The sequence below is a fragment of the Etheostoma cragini genome, chromosome 20, assembly GCF_013103735.1.
Source record: "Etheostoma cragini isolate CJK2018 chromosome 20, CSU_Ecrag_1.0, whole genome shotgun sequence".
Taxonomy (NCBI): domain Eukaryota; kingdom Metazoa; phylum Chordata; class Actinopteri; order Perciformes; family Percidae; genus Etheostoma; species Etheostoma cragini.
In genome coordinates this window covers 22,736,037-22,756,019 of record NC_048426.1, presented here as the reverse complement: position 1 = coordinate 22,756,019, position 19,983 = coordinate 22,736,037, and the positions used below count along the sequence as shown (strand labels likewise).

The following is a 19,983-nucleotide window of genomic DNA, read 5'->3' as shown; positions in this document are numbered from 1 at the left end:
GTCTTTCATTTCAACTGCAGCATCACCTGCAAAAAAAATACACATCAATACTTACCATTTCATTGTGGAGATATTTACTACTGAAACCATTGGAATGTAATGGCTGTCACAGCTGGATGATTAGCAGACGGTTGATGGTTTTTTCGGGCCGGTACTAATATTTCATTGGGTATTGCATGACAAGGCAATTCAACCAATGCCTAAAAAGTACTGCATTTGCTACTCTTAGGATCAGTTTTCAGTCACAGATTTTTTTGTCAGTGACAGTTTTGAGAGTTTCATGCACCCGCTCTACCAACTGAGATATTTGTGTCCCCGTGATTAGAATTTGGTTAAAATTTGATCAACTCCTCTTCTTTAAGTAAAAACTGCTACCGTTTAACTGCTTCTTATAGAGCAATAAAATAAATAGTTCTGTGGATGAATTCTGTGTGTGTGTGTGTGTGTTTGTGTGCGCGTGTGTGCACTTATCTTAATTTGTTCATGTCTTTGTCTGATTGTTGGTTAGCTATGTTTCTATAGTACATTTTAGCTTAATAGTATGTGAAAAAAGCAGGAAAACCAATGTGTTGTGATCAGATTGTAAATAGATTTGAGTTATTTCAGTGCCTCCTGGCAGTCACACGTCCCGTTCTGTGTGTCTTCATCGTGTCAGGGAGCTGGGGATGCTTGATGCTGTAACAACGTCCCCACCTAGTGTTTAATCTCCATGGATGTGGAACATTGAGGAGGTTGAATGCTTTCTTCTGTCACTTTCTAACACTTTTCTTTACTTGTCTAAGACCTAGTCTTGCATTGCCAGGCCCGGGTCTGTCTAGTCCGCAGAGCATTGCAGCATGGGAGCAAAACGGGCTCTGGTTTATTGGCATGTCTTTAAACCAATCACAATCGTCTATGGTGGCAGAATAACCTCAGGCAGGAACATGTTTTGATGGAACATGTGTACCTTTAAAAGTAGTGTTAGTCGTGTTTTGTTAGTTTTTACTACATGCACACACATTCTCAGGACCTATTGATGCTCTAATGGAGAGAAAAACGAGGGACATCCAGCGGAATATTAAAAAAAAACATGTTGTGGCAATAAACCCTTTTCTGATTCTGACCTTTAATAGACGATTAACTAACTAAACCAATCAGGTATTTAGTGTGTGTGTGTGTACCTTATTAGCAGCCTCTAGTGAACTAATGAGTGTGTTTAGCTCCTCTCTGTTCATCTCCATGGTGACGGACCGGAGGGCTCTGTTCTCCCTCACATCCAGACTGAGACTGAGCAGAGGAGTGTGGAGAGACGAGATCTTATCGCTGGACAGAGCTAACTGGGGGGGGAGAGAGAGAGAGAACAGAAGAGTTAGTGCTGCAGGGAACAACCTGTGGAAACAGTATTTCACATGGACTTTGCACTCAGGTTAGAGCTGAGCAACATTTCCATATTTTAGCGACATGGATATGGAGATACATCTTGGATATTGTGATATGAAACCATTGTTTTCTTTTTACATATACAGATTATTTTTGGGGCATTTTTGTCCTTTATCTCTGACAGAACAGCTGAAGACATGAAACTGGAGAGAGGAGGGGAATGACCTGCAGCAAAGGGCGAACCCAGTGCTCCGAGCTCAAACTGGCTGTTTGCAGTAGAGAAAAGTGTGCAGAAGCCTTCATTCCTTTTTATTGATTTCAAATATGATAATGCTAATCCTGTTATGGCATTTACATTTGAAACATATTCAGACAAAAAGTAGTAAAGCAGACTTAACACAGATGAATGAATGCATGAAGTCACCTTCAGTTGCCAGTCAAAGTCCTGCAGAGCAGCAGAGGAGATGGAGGTGGTTCTGTCCAGCAGAGCGTTGCGGATCTCCTCCCGTCTGGCTCTCAGCACCCTCAGCACCGCCTCAGCATGGCTGCTGCCCACACCCGCCAGCCCCGCCAGCACCTGGACACAGCCGGTGGGACGAGAGCTGAGAACAGGACCCGGGAGCAGCCACTCACCGCTACTCAGACCCTGGGATGTTAGGACTGCCTGATTATGGACTGAAAACACCTTGAGCTGGGAAACTTCCTTTTATTCTTTTACCATTTGAACTCTTTTTTTTCTTCCTATTCTTCATTCAGAACCCAAGACAAATGAAAGCTGCGAGCAGTGAGGAACAGGCCCTCGCCCCTCCCGGCCCACCAGGGGTACCGGCAGGACGCCGGGCGATCTCCTTCAAACGTTGCGCACGGCCTTAGCGTAGCCCGGGAACAGCTGTGCAGAGTTTCTTCTGAGTCAGACTAACGGTTGCCGAGATACGGAACACCTATAGCTTTGACTGCCACATCCAGGAAGTCGGTCCTCCACAACATGCACATTTTTTCAGAGTCAACGTGCAAATTTGAATGCAGATCGGATTAACGCTCTAGAGAAGTAAGAAAAAAATAGGTCTTGCATGCATTGTATTGTGGGTAATTAATTAACATAAATAAAAACAGGGCCATCTAATGGCCGATTCACTCCAAATTTAGCATGGATGCTCATCCATCTATCAGGAACAACTCTTTCACTCTTTTATGTGTGGCGCTGGTAATACCCTTGTTATTAACCTGTAATAACCTCACAGAAGGTCATGATTATAAGGCAGCCTTTTCTCTTTATCTTCTTTAACTAAAGCCTGAGCTAACTGCCCCTCCTGTCCAGGTGTTGCCCTCTCACCTCTTCATCGGAGCTGTTGCTCCCCACCGCCAGGCGGAAGAGGGCTGTCAGGGAGTCGAGCAGCTGCAGCCACTCCTCCAGGCTCCAGGTGGCGCTGTAGTCCCCCCTGCGAGGAGGCTCCCGCCCACACAGTCCATCGACCACCCTGTGGCAAAGCTACACAGCAGGCCATCGTGTTAGGGATCGATTTTTAGCATTTAAACGGCTTTATTATGCGGTATCGGATCGGTGCATAAACTCCAGTACTTCCCAATACCTGCATTTTAGGGAGTATCGGAGGCGATACCGATACTGGTATCGGTCTCAGAACATCTCTACTTTTAAGTTAAAGATCGGTAAAGTTTGTTTGTGTAACGAACCCTTTAAAACACCACAGTCACACACTGATGCTAACAAACTAACCGACCAAGCAGCAGGCAGAACAGCAACTCCAGTGTTCCGCGAGGTAAAATGATGTTCTGGTGTTCTAGGTATGGGTGCTCCGATTGGTCGGCCATTGAACGTTATCGGCCGATAAAGATTTGAATTAGTTATAGTCTCATTAGTTATGGTCTCCATAAAGGCCGATCAGATGACGCAATTCTCGTGAGAGTTTTACACTTTAAGTTTGTGGAAATTAACAATGACAGTTTTTTTGGTAATTTATTTCAAAATAAGGCTTATTTGTTAATCTCTAAGCTGTTTAAGGTGTGTTTCTAGCAGAGGAAGTGGACGTTTCCTGTCTATAAAAGTAAACAGTTGACAATTCACAATCCATTTTCTGTTAATGTTAATACATGTACATTGTTGTTAAGACTATTAAAATGAATATATGATAAATATATCACATGATAAATAGAAGGCTTCAAATAGACCCGGTGAAGCATTTACCCACATTATATCCACATGACTGATGATTATTTATCAAATAGCTCATTGTGTGAATATTTTGTGAAAGCACCAATAGTCAACACTACAATATCGCTGCGGTATCGATATCGAGGTATTTGGTCAAAACTATCGTGATGTTTAACTTTCTCCATATCGCCCAGTCCTAGTTGCTTAGCTACCTGTCTGTACTTCTAGCTGCTTTTCCAAACTGGGGGGGGGGGGGCGACCACCATCTACTATAGAGATCTATCACACTGACTATGGAGAAGTAGCTTATTCAACCCCAATTCTAAAGATCCGAACTATCCCTTTAAGAAAGAAGACAAAGGGAGTGTGAGCACACGTGTTAGAATTAACTCATTTAAATTCAATAGTTGAGTTCACAATGCAGAGCTAAGCAACTAAATGACTGACTGTCTGCCTCACTGGTAGGTCGGACTTATTCAGAACACATGCCGTTAGTTATCTTCACGTTTTACCAGCTGTTTCATTAGACATTTAGAAAACCACATACGTATCATGAGTCGTGAATCCAACGCTTGATACTTACTGTTAGACAGTCTGTGACAGGCAGCCTGTTCACTGCAACCACCATCATGTTTTCATTCGGTTCCGCCTGCTGATCAGCTGATGTCTGTCACGTGGTAGACTGAGCTGCGTTCACATGACTTTTGGAAAAATAGTCTACGTTATCGCCAATGACTTCCCAGTAGGCGCATACAACGTTATTAGATGGAAATATGGTACTATACATATCATTTAATATACGTTTCTTATAAACAACTCGTACAACTATCGCCTCGGTTATTCAATAGAGAATTGTATTGAGTTTGGCCCGCACGCCAAACTCCATTTCAAAATCTACCTATTTAGTGTTGGCTTCATCGTTGGCAACTCAGAGGGAACCCAATGTAAACGTCTGAAGTGCTACTTAACAACATGTATAACAGGAATCAATTGGTTGCCGAATGTAGTAAAAAAGGCTCAATAATCGACACGTTATTTATACCTCGCACTTAACTGCGCATTTACTATTGAAACTGAAGAACTCTTAAAATCTAACAATTTGTCACTTGAGTTCTGTCGAACGTCGGCAGATCCAGGGGAAAGGGGAACAACGTCGCACAGGACGATTGTCTTTCACATCCTGCTTTGTGTTGCAGCGGGGTTGTTGCCTGTGAAGTCTCCAGCTCTTGTCACTGCGGTCTGGAGGAAGTAACAGTGATGTGACCGAAGTCGACACTGTGCCGCCGCTGTTACTTCACTCGAAGACGGGCTGCAGCGTATGGAAATCAACCGCAGGTCAGTGTTGTGTCTCTCACTGTGTTTGCTGTGGACCAGGAAGAGACGTAATAAAGTTGTTCATTGAATACAGTAGGCTAATGGTGGGCAGTGTAGCCTACTGTAGGCAAATTGTAGCCTACTGTAGGCATATTGTAGCCTACCAACATGGTTTGTCACCCTGCAACGTAAGACTGTGTGATAAAAAGCCATTTACCATAACTGCTGTAAGCATTGCTTGTATTAGCTTCGAGTATTGACATACGCAAATTGTGAATCCAGACTTTTTCAGTATGCTTGAGATAAACTGGATGAGCAAGGCTCTACTGGGGTCTGTATAGCCATGCGGTTGTCACTAGTATACTACATTATATAATGCTTCAGAGAAAGCAATGGAGATCATGTGAGCTGATAGGTGTCGGTGGTCTAAATAATCAAAAACAGTGATCAGAAATCCAAAGCTGCCCGTAAAACACGGTGTGTGTGTGTGTGTGTGTGTGTGTGTGTGTGTTTTGTTGAAGCCCACACTCTTAGTTCCTCTTCTCCAAAGCCCCATTTCAAACTAGTTCTTATTAGGACGGAGGCCTACTGTAAAGAAAAGATGGCATGCACAAGTCTGGCTGGGACTTTTTTTAAAGACTGCCTCCCTAAAGTAAATGCCCTGCATTAAACCTGGGCAACTTTCACAAAGTTGTTGATGACATTACATCCTGACTTTGACATGTGATTTTTGGGTCTTATAGATTAACTTTTCAAACTTCCAGCATGGCATGTGATGGCGTCTGTTTCAGAAAAGGAAGCTGCAGGTGTGACATAACTCAGGATTTTGTCTGGAGATGAAGCAGAAATTCGGATCTTTTTGCGTGGTTTTCTAAATAATCAAGTTTACAAAAAGCAGCAACACCTCCGCATTTGTGCTGTTGCACTGTATCATAAAGGAAGACAAGTCCCGTGCTGTAGCTTTAGTCTCTTATCTCACCCATGTGCTGAGAAGGATGGTTTGCAGCGTAGGCATGTCACAGAGCTCTGTGGGAGAGCTCTATGCCGCTGGTTAAGGAGGGGCTTCTGGCTTTATATTGAGAGACTAGACACTACATTTTAGCTTTAAATTTTCATTCAGCAGAATCATTTATAATGACATATAAATGAATATTTGGAAAACAAAATAAAAACGGACGGTCAACCATGTTATGAGTGTTGGTGTTTGCATAGTTTGTCCACCAGAGGACGCTCTACAACGTCCTTGTTGGCAACCCCCTTTTTTTATACATTTTATTTATCAGAACTTTAATATATTTGATGTTCCTCTGTTCTGTTGTGACCATAAAACAAATTATTATCATATTATTTTAGTGAGAGCTCATAAATAACTAATGTTAGGGAAATCCGTTTATGTTTTGTTAAACGTTTATGGATTTAAAATAATAAACTGTATATATTGGCTGATATATTGGAATATCAGATTTTTAAAAAACAAATATTGGTTTTGGTAAAACCAAAAACTCCTTTATTGGTTGGGCTCTATCATATGTTTTTGTGTGTGGATCTTTGTGATTCCAACACACATTGTATTTGCGGTACGCTCAGACTTGAATTTGTATTTAAAATGACAACTTGCAAGACACGTCATTATTTGTCCTGCTGCATATTTGCATTGTCCCAGACATGTTTCTTCTTAAATAAAACATATCTGGATTCTCTACTCTATTTCCAAACTCTCAGGTCATTATGGTGAAAGAATAGCTTTCAACCTGGATGGGAGGAGTCAAAGTATTATAATGCAATGCATGGCGACAGACTCCTCCTGCGCTACCTAATGTCCTTGGCACCCCTTGCATGCATTTACCTGCACTGTGTGTCCTTTGTCCTAGCAACGTTAGTTCCATAACTCTGTGTGCGGAACTATCCCGAGGCCTTGTGCGTGCCTCAAAGAAAGGAATCTGACTCTGACTCTTTTTGCAAAGAAACATTCACAGCTGCAAGCATGTAGGAGGCCTACTTGCTTTATGTATAAAATCTAACTAGAAGGGGACTCTTGTAAATTAGAGTCAAAACTCATGCTTAGTGTTCCATTCAATCACTTGAATGCAGCACAAACGCTCTATCTCTCTCTCTTTCTCTTTCTCAATGTTCACCAAAGTGAAAACCATTTTGCATGTCCGCCCTGGGATTGGAATCCACTCCAAAATGTAAAGAATCCTTCCTTGGCCCATGCTACCCATGCCTCCACCAAGTTCGTTGTCATCTGAACAACTGAAGAACAAACTAAGGGTTGTGTGATGGCTGTTGGTGCTTTGACAAAGTATTTACACAGTGAGATTTTATTTAGCTAATGTGATGACTTTGTGTGTTAAGGCAAATAATAAAACCGCTAGAACAGTGATATGTTCAGAAAGAGGATATCACCTTACTCTAATGCAGCCTTTAAAACCAGGAAAAGACCAGACTAATGCAATATTTTGAGATTACGAAAAGTATTGAGAGGCAGACTTAGGTATTTTCATGGGATTTGAACTAGAAAAATTTAAAATAACACCAGACTGATTCTTTAGACTTGCAGACAGCCTGTATAAGACCTGCCTAGAGACTAATTCATTTGTGGTTCTCTCTCTGCAGGATGAGGACGCTGTGAAAGTCCAGTGTGGAGCGCAGAGGAGCAGGAGGCCACCGCGGTGATGGAGCGGCTGCACTGGGTGCAGCATCGGTGTCGGCAGCTGCTGGAGGGGAACGCGGGGAGAGGCTGGTACTCTGCCACCGATGGCCTGCCCACCAAAACCTCCCTGGACGCCCACAGCTCTCCACAGAGAGTCAGTGGGAAGCGGAGAACAGTGTTCGCCCGCCATGGGCCACACCAGCAGGACTACGAAGCGGTTTCCAAAAGCTACCAGAGCAATGCCATCCGCACCACCAAGTACAGCTTGTTGACTTTCATCCCCATGAACCTGTTCCAGCAGTTCCACAGGTCAGATTCTTACTGGTTCAGGCTTTAGTGAACTGGGTCTGTGTTAGTCACATTAGTTAACAGAAAGCAGAAGTAAAGCGTAGTGAGCTGTTCGGGGGGATGGTGGCGCGGTGGACATGACACATGACACATGACACATGTTCGTGTTCGATTCCCACTGCGATACATCATCCAATGTGTCCCTGAGCAAGACACTTAACCCCTAGTTGCTCAAGAGGCAGGCAACCTCTGACATATAGCAATTGTAAGTTGCTTTGGACAAAAGTGTCAGCTAAATGGAATAATAATAATAATAATGAATGAGCTGCCTGGCAACAGTAGCAAACACATCCATGGTAAACACTGACGTACCACCAAACATTGCATTTGTCTATTCTAATCTAGTGTTGCCTTTAGGATTAAAAAAAAATAAATTCTCCACACCCTCCGACCAAATACCTCGGTTGCATACCGTCCTCCAGGCAGTGCTCCTTCTGTGTCTTTCAGATGAAGTAAACCCAAGACAAAGACAAACCAACCCTCAACAAACTGAAGTTTTGTCCTATTTCAGAGTCCTCTTTTGTCTGCGGTTTACATTAGGTTCACATTAAAGAAGCCAGTGTATTCTTTGAGGGATTCACTGCCCCATGATCCATTGCATGTTGGTTTAGTTTTGAATGTTCTATGGAGTGTGTAATTTGGGTAGAAAGTGCTACTGTATTTTATTAGTCTTTAGTTTTCTAAATGCCGTGCCTTCCATGGCCATCAGTTTAACAGGGTAGAGATATTTGAGTCCCAACCAAAGTGAGGACCCAGACCGACAGACAGGCAGGAGGTGCATGCTGGTCTGGTAGTACACCAATGGAAATGGTCGTAGCACTTGATTGCACTTCCACAGCTTCTCTTGTATATTTTTAGTTTCTGCGTACTAATTTGCTGCTCTCGCCTTCCTTTGTAGGGCCGCCAACCTCTACTTCCTGTTCGTGGTGTTACTGAACTGGGTGCCAGTTGTTGAAGCCTTTCAAAAGGAAATTACCATGATTCCTCTGCTGGTGGTTCTCGTTGTTATCGCCATCAAAGATGCCCTGGAAGACTACAGACGCTACTTGTTCGACAAGAAGGTCAACAACAGTGTAGTGCGAGTGTTCTGTGGGTGAGTGAACCTCTGTCATCTTATGGGCCGTCTTCAAGGACAAATGCAATTTTCAATTTGATTTCAATTCCAGTTCAGTTATATGTCAAATCAAAACAGACATCATCTCAGGGGGTGCAATAAAATTGAAGTGAGATGAACTAACAGAGAAATGTCTCTTTTGATATAAAACAGATGTTGACAAAGTTTCCTTTTGGGGACATCCTTCGATATTGGGAAAAATTTAAAGTTTGAAATACGGTTATAAATTGCAATATATATGGCGGAATATTGCAATATGTTTAAAATCGCGATAATATCGTATCGTGACATAAGTATTATTGTAATCTCGTATCAGGAGGCGTCCGCTGATTCCCTCCCCTAGTCATAGGACCTTTTTAAAAAGAATTATACTGTAAATCAAATGTAGAACATTTCACGCCTACAACATTGACTCTCTGTATATACTGCATTATCAATTCTCTTTTAAATGTATTAGCTCACATTCAAATTCCAGCAGGAATCTTACTCCTTTGATAGTCTTCTGTGATCTTCTGCTTTGGACGTGCATTAGTTCATACATGTCTGTCATGAACTAATGCAGCAAGCTCTTCTTTCTGGAGTCAAATATATCGAGACTGATAGACCTTTCAAATGCATGCACACAAAATTGAATCTGTTTTTCTTTTCTTTTTTAAACTTGTGATAGAGTTGCTTTCATAAGATAATAATAATAATAAAAAAAATTGAGTTGCAGAAACGTATAATACGGAAGTCTATTGATCTAAAACCATGTTTGCAGGCTGCATCATTTATAAGTTAAACCTCAGATGTAAGGATGTTTAGGTGATTTCTTCAGGACACAGCAGCGGGTGTCGGCTAAAGCCAAGGTTCAAACTGCAGCTTCTGATGAAACAGTAGCGGGGTTTTAATGCTCTAAATTTCCCTGTTCGAGACTAATTAAGTAGACATTACATTATTAAAAAATAAAAAGATTTAGTGTACTGTATGTGTGATGAGGGGATCAGTTTAGCTACAGAAGAGTTCATGTTTAAATGGTCGGAAGCATGAAGACAACGCCTACTCTAGTGGCTCAGTGAACACACACCTGTATAAGGAATGGATTTTGTGCAGCAAATTAAACAGTCTAAGGACAGGAGGATGTTTTCTGTGTGGGTTGGGATGTCTCCTGATGGTCGTTGGTGGTGTCTGTCGACATCTGGACCAGACGGAGGTTTGACACTGTGACGATTCTATAGATCTTCTGTGCCGCCGGGTTGAAGACGTGTGTGAAGCATCCAACAAACACACTTAATTCCTTTTTTATTAAATTCAGTATGTCATGTAAGTCAGGACATACGTGACATGGATATAAACTGCAACACTGGTTGGTGGAGGCATAAAACCACAAAGCTGTAGTTCTAGTATTATGAAAACAATAAAAAAAGGATAGACTGGAATGGAAATGATGTTGTCAGTAATCCAGGCCGCCATTTTGTGTCCTCCAAAAGGGACTTAGTAAAAGAATTTTGTAGGCAAGACAAGGCAGCCCTATCTGTATAGTCCATTTAATCTAAAAGGCAATTCAAAGTGCTTTGTATAAAACACTTAAAGACATCCGTCAAAGAGAATATAAACACAGCTAAAATAGAATAAGACAGGGATGAAATACCAGAATTAAAGTAACTCGGCGTAACTGTTTGGTGTTTTTATGTCAGTCATCTTAGAAGAGCCATCATTTCAGTATGTTAGAATCTACATATATCTTATCAGAAAGCGTTAACAAACTAAGCTGTTCAGTTTCCCTGTTAGATATATGAAGCTGTCCACTGCTCTGATCTCGAAGGATTGCCAAGGAACTCAATACCGCACAATGCCTGCTGCTGCTCCTTGACCCTCCTTTCTCATATATCTGATTCCATTATCCGCCTTTTAAGGCAGTTGAACCTTGAGTTTGTTTACCGTGTGAGGGCCTTTAGAGGAGTGGCGGTGAATTCCGTCGCCGAGGTAATGCCTCGGTCTATCTGTCTATTCTTCCATTTCCCTATTGCCTCTCATGTTCATATCTGTAGGGACAGGGAAACATCCAATATCCAACATCAGAATGGTCTGTTTAAACGTGGAAGAAAAATTACAATTAGACGGTTGCAGGTAGGTAAGGCTTCTAAGGGGAGACATAAACCTGGCGGGCAGATCTGAATCCACCGGAGCAGTGGACTCATGTATAGCTTAGAACATCCGTCCCGTTTTAACTTTACCAAGGAGCGCCTGGGGAAGAAAAGGACGGTGGTACCTTCCTTCACAGAGGATGAGGAACTGAGTCAACTTTGGAAGTTGTATAAAGGCAACAAGATTCGGACCACAAAGTATTCTCTCCTCTCCTTCCTGCCCAAGAATCTGTTCGAGCAGCTCCATCGCTTGGCTAATGTCTACTTCATCTTCCTCGCTGCTCTGAACTTTGTTCCTGTTGTGGAGGCCTTCCAGCCACAGATCGCTCTGGCTCCCATCATACTGGTGCTGTCAGTGACCGCAGCCAAGGATATCTGGGAAGACTACCGCAGGTTTCAATTGGATCAGTCGATCAACAGCCTTCTCTGCCATGTTTACAGCAGGTAGGGTTAAATGTTGCTTTCAAGTCGAGTTTGTTGTGGCAACAACCAACAGTGGAGATGACCTTTTCTTGTGGGAACTGTATATTTACTGTAGTGTTATCCAAGAGGGATGGTTGTGACTCAGTTGTGCGCTCCCTTGTCTGAGCTCTGATCTTTCTCTCACAGCTGTTGTTGGCACAAGTGATGTGGTAGCAGAGATGCAAATGATGCAAATCAACCCTAAATCATTGGCACATTGATTCTGTCAACGTGCAACATAACTCTGGAGACGTTTTCTCGTTCAGGGAAACGGAGTTCTACTCAGTTCAGTCACAGTTTAATTATAATGTTAAGTTGTGTTATAAGGGTGTTATAAGACATTTTTGATAATGTATTCATTTATACTGATTTAGATTCATTTAGATCAATTGTGTGCGTGAACTAGTTTAGAATAAAGTGCATTCTCAATAAGAAAACACACTTTTAAAGCATGCCTTAGGAAAGCCAATTATAATGGCAATAAAATAGATGAAGCTGAAACTAATTCAAAGGTTTTCAAAAGAGAAACTGAAACGGCAACTGCCCATCATGGGCGTGATTCTGATCTAAAATAATACAGCCACAATTATCCTTGTAGAGGAAATGTGTACACAGCGTAAAGCCTTTAATATTATCGTTAGTGTAGCATGGAGACTGTACCATTGTCCTTCTTTTCGTTTCTTTTGATTCAATAAAAAGCTGGCTAAATTGACTATTACACTCTTCTTTAAAATCATTTCTTTTATTTTTAAGTTTACAATCAAGCCACAAAAATACCTTAAAACATAATGAATTATTTTGAACAAGCGTCCCCATTTAAAACAAATACAAAGCTTTTGTACACTTGTTAAATTAGCTGATCATAATGTAGATTAGTGAGCTACTGGTAAAGCTCATCTGCAAACCAAGACAGCCACACACCTCCACAAATATGAACTTAGCTCAACACACTCACCTGAAACTCTACACCTGACTGTCCCTGGTCCCCCTGTTCCATACCTAAAACTCTACACCTGACTGTGCCTGGTTTCCCTGTTCCTTACCTGAGACTCTACACCTGACTGTTCCTGGTCTCCCTGTTCCTTACCTGAAACGCTACACCTGACTGTTCCTGGTCCCCCTGTTCCATACCTTAAACTCTACACCTGACTGTCCCTGGTCTCCCTGTTCCTTGCCCGAGACTCTACACCTGACTGTCCCTGGTCTCCCTGTTTCTTACCTGAGACTCTACACCTGACTGTCCCTGGTCTCCCTGTTCCTTACCTGAGACTCTACACCTGACTGTGCCTGGTTTCCCTGTTCCTTACCTGAGACTCTACACCTGACTGTCCCTGGTCTCCCTGTTTCTTACCTGAGACTCTACACCTGACTGTCCCTGGTCTCCCTGTTTCTTACCTGAGAATCTACACCTGACTGTCCCTGGTCTCCCTGTTTCTTACCTGAGAATCTACACCTGACTGTCCCTGGTCTCCCTGTTCCTTACCTGAGACTCTACACCTGACTGTCCCTGGTCTCCCTGTTTCTTACCTGAGAATCTACACCTGACTGTCACTGGTCTCCCTGTTTCTTGCCCGAGACTCTACACCTGACTGTCCCTGGTCTCCCTGTTCCTTACCTGAGACTCTACCCCTGTCTGTGCCTGGTTTCCCTGTTCCTAAATTCTTTCTGTCTCCTTTTCCTGTGACATAGTTACGTTAGTATTTCCGTAAGCATCCATTCTTATAAAGTTTTAGCAAATTGTCTTGATATGAGGACTTATTGTACTTACTTGGCATTTTGGTGTACTGACACAGAATCTTATGTCTGTTTTTTTCTTTGTCAGTTTATCAGGGCAACAAAAACACAAATCTTTAACGTCAGGTGTCTAAATATGAGTTAGATTCATAGGTTCTCCATGCGGTCATGTTATTTCTTTTTGTGGGGGCGGGGGGGGGGGGGATTTACGCCTACGCTGTCCATCTACACTACATAAAATAGCTTGATCTGAAATCCAACATCCAAATCTAACTATTAACAACAGTAGAAAGAAGAAGAAAAGACCCTGCTCATTTGTGAAAACCTTCCCCAATCATAACACAAGCACATTAACTCCTGCACTGTTTTTACTACTACACAGTTTATTTTCTGAGAGAAGCCATGCATGAAACCAAACCAATTAGTTTGTCTTGGAGAACATCCTGACCTTGACATGTACAGGATATAGCTGAATAGTGACAGTAATTCCTCTGCCCTGCCTGGAAATGGTTTGACAGTTAGATTGAGTGTAATAATTAACCACTTATTGTACCCATTGTATGTGTGTATAATACCTGTCAATCAAAAGGGTTATACTTAATGTCTTCATTAATTCATAGCTGTGTTTTGGGCGTAACATGCAATAAACTAATCAGAGTGTCATCTCCCAATCCCTTTAAAAGCCTGACGCGTTTGTACTCTAGCGTATTGCTATTATGATTTGGATCGTAATATTTTTATTTATTATCTTTTGCATGTTTGCGTGCTGCTGCACGTCCCTGTGTGTGTGTGTGTAACAAGCATAGAGTGTGTGCGTGCTGTAAATAACCCTAGGTGCATTTAACAGATTTTCTGTTAAAATAACAATGAAACGCTGCCCTATTGACTTTAAAACAGGTTTTTGTTGGTCAATGGCACAATCATTTCCCACTGCTTCAAGATAACTTCTTCCAACCAATGGGGGAAAAAAAGTTGTCTTTTCACAACCTTTAAATCCAGACAACATTTTGGACAAATTCCTTCCAGGTTTCAGGATGCATAATATAATCTGTCAAATGTTAAAAAATGACTTAATGCCGTCTTTGTAAGCCATGCGTACATGCCATTTTAAAGTAATTGGACCTCTCTGTGGTATTTGTTACAGTGCAGTATGCATTCAGCGTCTTGCAGTGGTGTAATTCCAGTATAGATCAGGTTAAGTTATGATCAGTCGTTTTTCTTCCTCTTCTGTCTGTTGCGGTGTTCTCCAAGGCTCCATCGTGGGCCCTTTTTTATTTGCATCATATTTGCACAACTTCAACTTTAAACTTTAACCTTATTATCCAAAAGGCTTGTTGATCTGCAGCAGGCATCAAATCACATCACGGTGTACCTGACAAAAATAAATAAGACAACAGCAGGACAAAATACAGAAGAATTCCACACCACAAAATAAAACAAGGTGCACCTAGCACACTCAACCAGAATCTAAAAAAGCAACCAAAAACCTTAGAAACAGCACAGGGAATGAACACATGTTAAGCCAAGCCAAGTGCTGTACAGAAAAAAAACAGACTTACTCCCACTGGGCGCTGCATGACCCAAACTTTCCCCTTGCTCACTGAGAATAAGATGGAGGCCCTTCTTATCTGTGTGGAGACATGTGGAGACTATTTTACATGCTTGGATTACCACATAGCACAACTTGAAATGTAGCATAGTACATGTACAAAATAGCATAAATGGAAATAATCAAGTGAAGTCCCTCAAAATTTGACTTAAGTGCAGTACTAATTGTGCATTTCCACCACTGTCCGGGATTGCTCTGTAAACTGTTCAATAAAGAAAAAAGTAAGCCTTTATTGCAAATTAAGCCTCACAAAACGGACCACTCTGAATCTTTTTGTCATATCAGTGTGTCAATGTATACTACAACCTCATGTTTTTCTCAGTATTTGATCAGTTCCCTGAGACGTATTCTTCTGTCCATAGCAAGCAGAACGCCTACATTGTCCAGCGCTGGAAGGATGTGCGAGTTGGAGACTTTGTGCGTCTGTCCTGTAATGAAATCATCCCAGCTGACATGCTGCTGCTGTATTCCTCTGACCCGCGTGGCGTTTGCTACATTGAGACCGCCAACCTGGACGGAGAGACCAACCTGAAACAGAGACAGGTGGTTTCAGACCTCCCGTTGCAGGTAATAATATACACAAAGTGGATTAATAGCTAACGTGTCTTTTCTTTAAAGCTACAGTACGTAGTGTCTGTCGCCCCATGAGGAATTCTAAGTAATGACAACTAAACTGTGTGATACAATGATACAAGCCTTCTGTGATCGCGCACGCACCCCCACCCGTCCTCCACACAGTTGCTAGTAGCCAAGGAGGACTTGTAGGATTAAAAAAATGTGATGTATTCTTCAGAAGAGTTGGTTATCTTCACTTGATCTGCGCAGGAATGTCACCGGACGACACGATCTTCTGAACATAGTCATACTGAGATATACAGAGAGAGATGTGTGGATATTAATAGATTTGTAGCAACTCATTTGGCCATGGCTTGAATGTAACAGACGTTCAGTCATATGAAAAAGTTACATACTAAAGCTTAAACTGTCTTTGCATTGATACATTTGCAATTTCTGCTTCCCAATGACTCGCAACCATTTAGAATGCTTTTTATTTTATTATTGTTTATTATTATTGTAAACCAAAAATGTTTCCTCAAATGCAATACTTATCGCCAATGTAACTTTCAACAAAGAGCAATCTTTTTAACCGTCCTATTAAAGGTATTACTGGTAATGATAAAAGGTAAGATCCCCTCTTCTACCACAAATGTAATCTAGAAGCTGAACAAAGGCCAAATGTAATAGGCACAGGTGCTAAATATCTAAGAATATCAAAACATCTCCATCAAGAACTCTATTAGATGGATCACCTCTGACAACATAAAGAATTATGTGTTCCTTTTTAATGATTAGCTTTGGTTTTTAAAGCAGCATTGTATTTGCCACTACGGCTTGTTCTGTTGATGTGTGTGTGTGTGTTTCTGTATATTTACAGTAGATGAAAATGTAATATTTGAGTATTGATACAAATATAAATGTGTTCAAATTATAATTGGTGGTCAGGTAAAACCAATGGAAGACTAATGGAATCAGGGTTGTAAAAATGTAATGAGCCATGACCAGATGGAGTGTGTGTCTGTTTTTTAAAGCCAGGGAATACATTTTATATGTATGACAGTGTATTGTAGTTTTTAGTGTTCCCTTAGTTCCAGTTTAGGAGGATAATTGGTAAATGGACAGGATTTAGGTTTTTGTATTCATGAAATGCTTTTTCTAGTGTTAGCAAGCAATCAAAGCACTCTACAGGCACCAAATTCATGCATTGGTGCCCGAGGCTACTATACAAGGTGCCACCTGCTCATCTGTTTGTTTTGTTCAGGTTGATTGTTGATATGTCTCCTAGAAAGCTGAGTGATGGGGATAATGGCCAATGGCACCCCAGGAAGGGGGATGTGCAGTCCCAGGGTGGCGTAGACATAGTATGAAGTGTTGCGACCTTTTTTTTCTTTAACAAAAACCAAAGTTGAATAATACACTTCTACAGACAATATATTGTGAGACATTGTGTCATCACGATGTTGATAATGTCGACATTTCTAAAAAACTCATTGTTTTCTAAGAGAAATGCACATGTCGGTCAGTGAGTCTGACAATTATTTCATTTATAAAGGAGTACATAAAATGTATAACAGTGTATTTACGTTAACATCTGGCCTAGCTACCGTATGAACAGAAAATATATAGGTGAATCCTGGGTAAAACAATAAAGAAACATTATTGATTCTAGGGAAAAAAATCAAACAATTGCAGCAAAAACATCACCAACAGACCAAGAACAGATCCAAATTCTCTTTTGTGCCACAAAAGCCTTAAATCAGTCAAAATCTGCCAGATGTGCAGCTGGCCTGGTCATACCTAAGGGTGGATGGTGTGTTGTAGTGTGTGAGGTACGTTCTTCATGTTATGTCTGCCGGTTCTGATGTAGGGACTACATTTGTTTGTCTTCATGTCTGATGTCCTGTTAGGAAGTGCCTTGCGACCCTGCCACAAACCCAAAAGCCCCACAGGGACAATAAAGTGTATTGTCAGGTTTTGATTGGATGTGTTGTGTGTGTTTGTGTTTGTGTGTGTGTGTGTGTTTCCAGGGAAGGGAGTTCTCCCTTGAGAGTTTCCGAGGTCGTGTTGAGTGTGAGAACCCCAACAATGAACTCAGCCGGTTCAGAGGTTACATGTGAGTTCTTTTTCATCTTCATCATACACTGACATACACAGTGTGTGCCATGAGATTGATATACAGTATAATGTGGGATCAGTAGTGTAGAGATTAGCCTTGTGTAATGTTGTTGCTACTGTCTTCCTGTGTTTGTCATTGTTCATTCAAATTTAATTTTTTTTATACTTAAAATCATTTAGGGGCGACATTCGTTTACTACGCCGTTAGCTGTGTTAGAAACTGCTCCCTCATTCACTCACTCTCTTCTCCCTACATAGTGTTTATCAAATCGTGAACTATATAAGGAACAACTTGGCTAATATGTGCGTCGGAGGTGGGCGTGGCCAGCCTCATATAAGCAAAATACTTCTAATACGCCTCCTGAAACAAGCAAGCCCCCAGAAGGAGAGTAAAATGTATGTATGTTGAATGTTACATTTCCAAAGTTTAGAAAAAAAAGCCCGCTCCATTTTTCCTTTTGCACTATTGTGCTCGGTCCCTAATAAAAAGTTCAATTCAATTTTGTTTATTTTATCAAATCATTACAAGAGTTATCTCAGGACACTTTACAGAAAGAGTAGGTCTAGAACACACGCTGTAATTTGCAGAGACCCAACAATTCCAGTAAATCCCCATAAGAGCAAGCATTTAGTAGGACAGCGGCGAGGAATAACTTCTTTTAGGAAGAAACCTCGGCCAGACCCAGGTTCCTGGTAGGTGGAGTCTGACGGTGCCGGTTGGGGGGGTGAGGACCAGTGGCAATAATAGTCACTATAAAGATAATGGAACTTGGACTAGAAATAGTAGCTCCAGTAGTTCAGGGCAAAGCAGGGCGCTAGCAATGATAGCAATAATAAAAATCCATACAAAAACAATAGGTTCCTCGCACGTTCCGTACAAGGCATCGTTTGGTGCTCGGGCCCTAATAAACAGTAAATACAGAAAAACATACTTTATATGCAACAAAAACCTATTTCATAAAAAAAACGAGGCTGAATGGATTTAGTGCAGAATTTGCAAAGAATATATAGTTATACAGTATATACTGTATAACTATATTTAATTTCAGGCCTATGGCTAGCTTGCCTAGATATCTAAGTACAAATATGAGGTACTTGTACTTTACTTGAGTCTTTTCTTTTCGTGCCACTTTCCGCTACATTTCAGAGAGAAATAGTGTCCTTCTTTACTCCGCTACATTCATCTGACAGCTTTAGATACTAGTTTCTTTACACATTAAGATACTTGCACACAAAACGCATGTAGTTTATGAAATAGGACATTATTATACAGTAAATTAAACTAATCAACAATATAACGGCCTACATGTCCAGCTGAAATATTCAGACCATTAAACACACAACAGTTTGGAGCCTTTCCAGTTTCTAAAATGTGAGGATTTTTCTGCATTGAGTACTTTAACTTTTAATACTTTCACTTAAGGAACATTTTCAATGCAGGACTTCTGCTTGTAACAGAGTTTTTTTACAGTTTGGTATTAGTATGTTTATTTAAGTAAAGGCTCTGAATACTTCTTTAATTTTGTACATAATTGTTTGTGTGAAACACATTGTATTAAATGAGTTTTGGTATATAAATAAAGTGTGTGTGTGTGTGTGCATGTTGTTCCACAGGGAGCACCCCGGTGGGGTTCGCGTCGGCCTCCATAACAACAACCTCCTGTTGAGGAGCTGCACCATCCGCAACACTGAGACGGTGGTGGGCATGGTGGTCTACGCTGGTAAGAGCACAGCATCACTTACATAACATCTGACTAGGAACCAGTCCCATCGGGCCTAAACACCGCATTCAGTGAGTTTCAGTTTGAGGAATACATCACCTATTTGAAGATAACACTGCAAGTGTTGTCCTAATGATGATTACAGTTTGAACACTCAAGGTAATTTTTTACCCACTGTACTCGTGCACATGGGTTCCCGTGGTCTGGTCTGCACGCTACAGACAGCTGATGTTTAAATCTCTTACAGTCTTATTTTAATCTACTACTTTAACTTTGGTAAATCTAAGAGAATCCCCAACAGTAACAACTTTGACGTCCACTTGCATCTTTGCATGGACTTTGGATGGATTTGCTTTGCAGCCAGTCTGAACACACCTTTTATTGTGCAGCGGTCCGGTTCCGATGGACTCTGGGGTCTTGGCTCTTGGTCTGGTTCCAAGTTTGTGGTATGACAAGAAAACAGATAGGGGTGGGGAGAATAACCGATGCGTCGCGATTCTCTCTGGAACAATTCAATGCTCGAGGCAGATAAGTTAATAATAAATGATTATTGTTAAGCATTACATGTGACCACCTCATGTTTCATGTTCTAAGAAGCCAATTCTCCACACTTAAACATGACTGGGCCTCTGACATGGAGGATTATGAGAGAAGGTGACTCAGCATGTTTAAGGCTTTAGAGTGGAATGACTACACTATA

General features: G+C 41.3%; 2 protein-coding genes and 1 long non-coding RNA gene across 4 annotated transcripts in view; 1 reads left to right on the top strand and 2 right to left on the bottom strand.

Moving 5' to 3' along the window:
- commd8 (COMM domain containing 8) overlaps positions 1-4,226 on the bottom strand; it is a 4,413-nt gene extending 187 nt beyond the window's left edge. The window contains exons 1-5 of the mRNA XM_034857713.1: positions 4,113-4,226; positions 2,693-2,848; positions 1,784-1,936; positions 1,161-1,316; positions 1-26 (exon numbers count right to left, since the gene is read on the bottom strand). The exon at positions 1-26 is cut by the window's left edge and continues 187 nt beyond it. Coding sequence (XP_034713604.1) covers positions 6-26; positions 1,161-1,316; positions 1,784-1,936; positions 2,693-2,848; positions 4,113-4,160 — 534 coding nt within the window. The 5' untranslated portion in view covers positions 4,161-4,226 and the 3' untranslated portion in view covers positions 1-5. The remainder of the gene's footprint in view (positions 27-1,160; positions 1,317-1,783; positions 1,937-2,692; positions 2,849-4,112) is intronic.
- The window catches only part of LOC117935516, a 21,289-nt gene extending 8,889 nt beyond the window's left edge, over positions 1-12,400 (bottom strand). Inside the window, exons 1-2 of the long non-coding RNA XR_004654774.1 lie at positions 12,389-12,400; positions 4,213-4,216 (exon numbers count right to left, since the gene is read on the bottom strand). This is a non-coding gene — a long non-coding RNA (uncharacterized LOC117935516). The remainder of the gene's footprint in view (positions 1-4,212; positions 4,217-12,388) is intronic.
- Positions 4,324-19,983, top strand: part of atp10d (ATPase phospholipid transporting 10D) — a 31,677-nt gene continuing 16,017 nt past the window's right edge. The window contains exons 1-6 of one of the 2 annotated variants that reach the window (XM_034857656.1): positions 4,324-4,864; positions 7,460-7,805; positions 8,743-8,937; positions 15,252-15,456; positions 17,475-17,560; positions 19,177-19,283. In XM_034857656.1, coding sequence (XP_034713547.1) covers positions 7,519-7,805; positions 8,743-8,937; positions 15,252-15,456; positions 17,475-17,560; positions 19,177-19,283 — 880 coding nt within the window. In that variant the 5' untranslated portion in view covers positions 4,324-4,864; positions 7,460-7,518. Of the gene's footprint in view, positions 4,865-7,459; positions 7,806-8,742; positions 8,938-11,054; positions 11,529-15,251; positions 15,457-17,474; positions 17,561-19,176; positions 19,284-19,983 lie in introns of those variants that run through there. The other variant, XM_034857657.1, reaches the window with a different exon arrangement.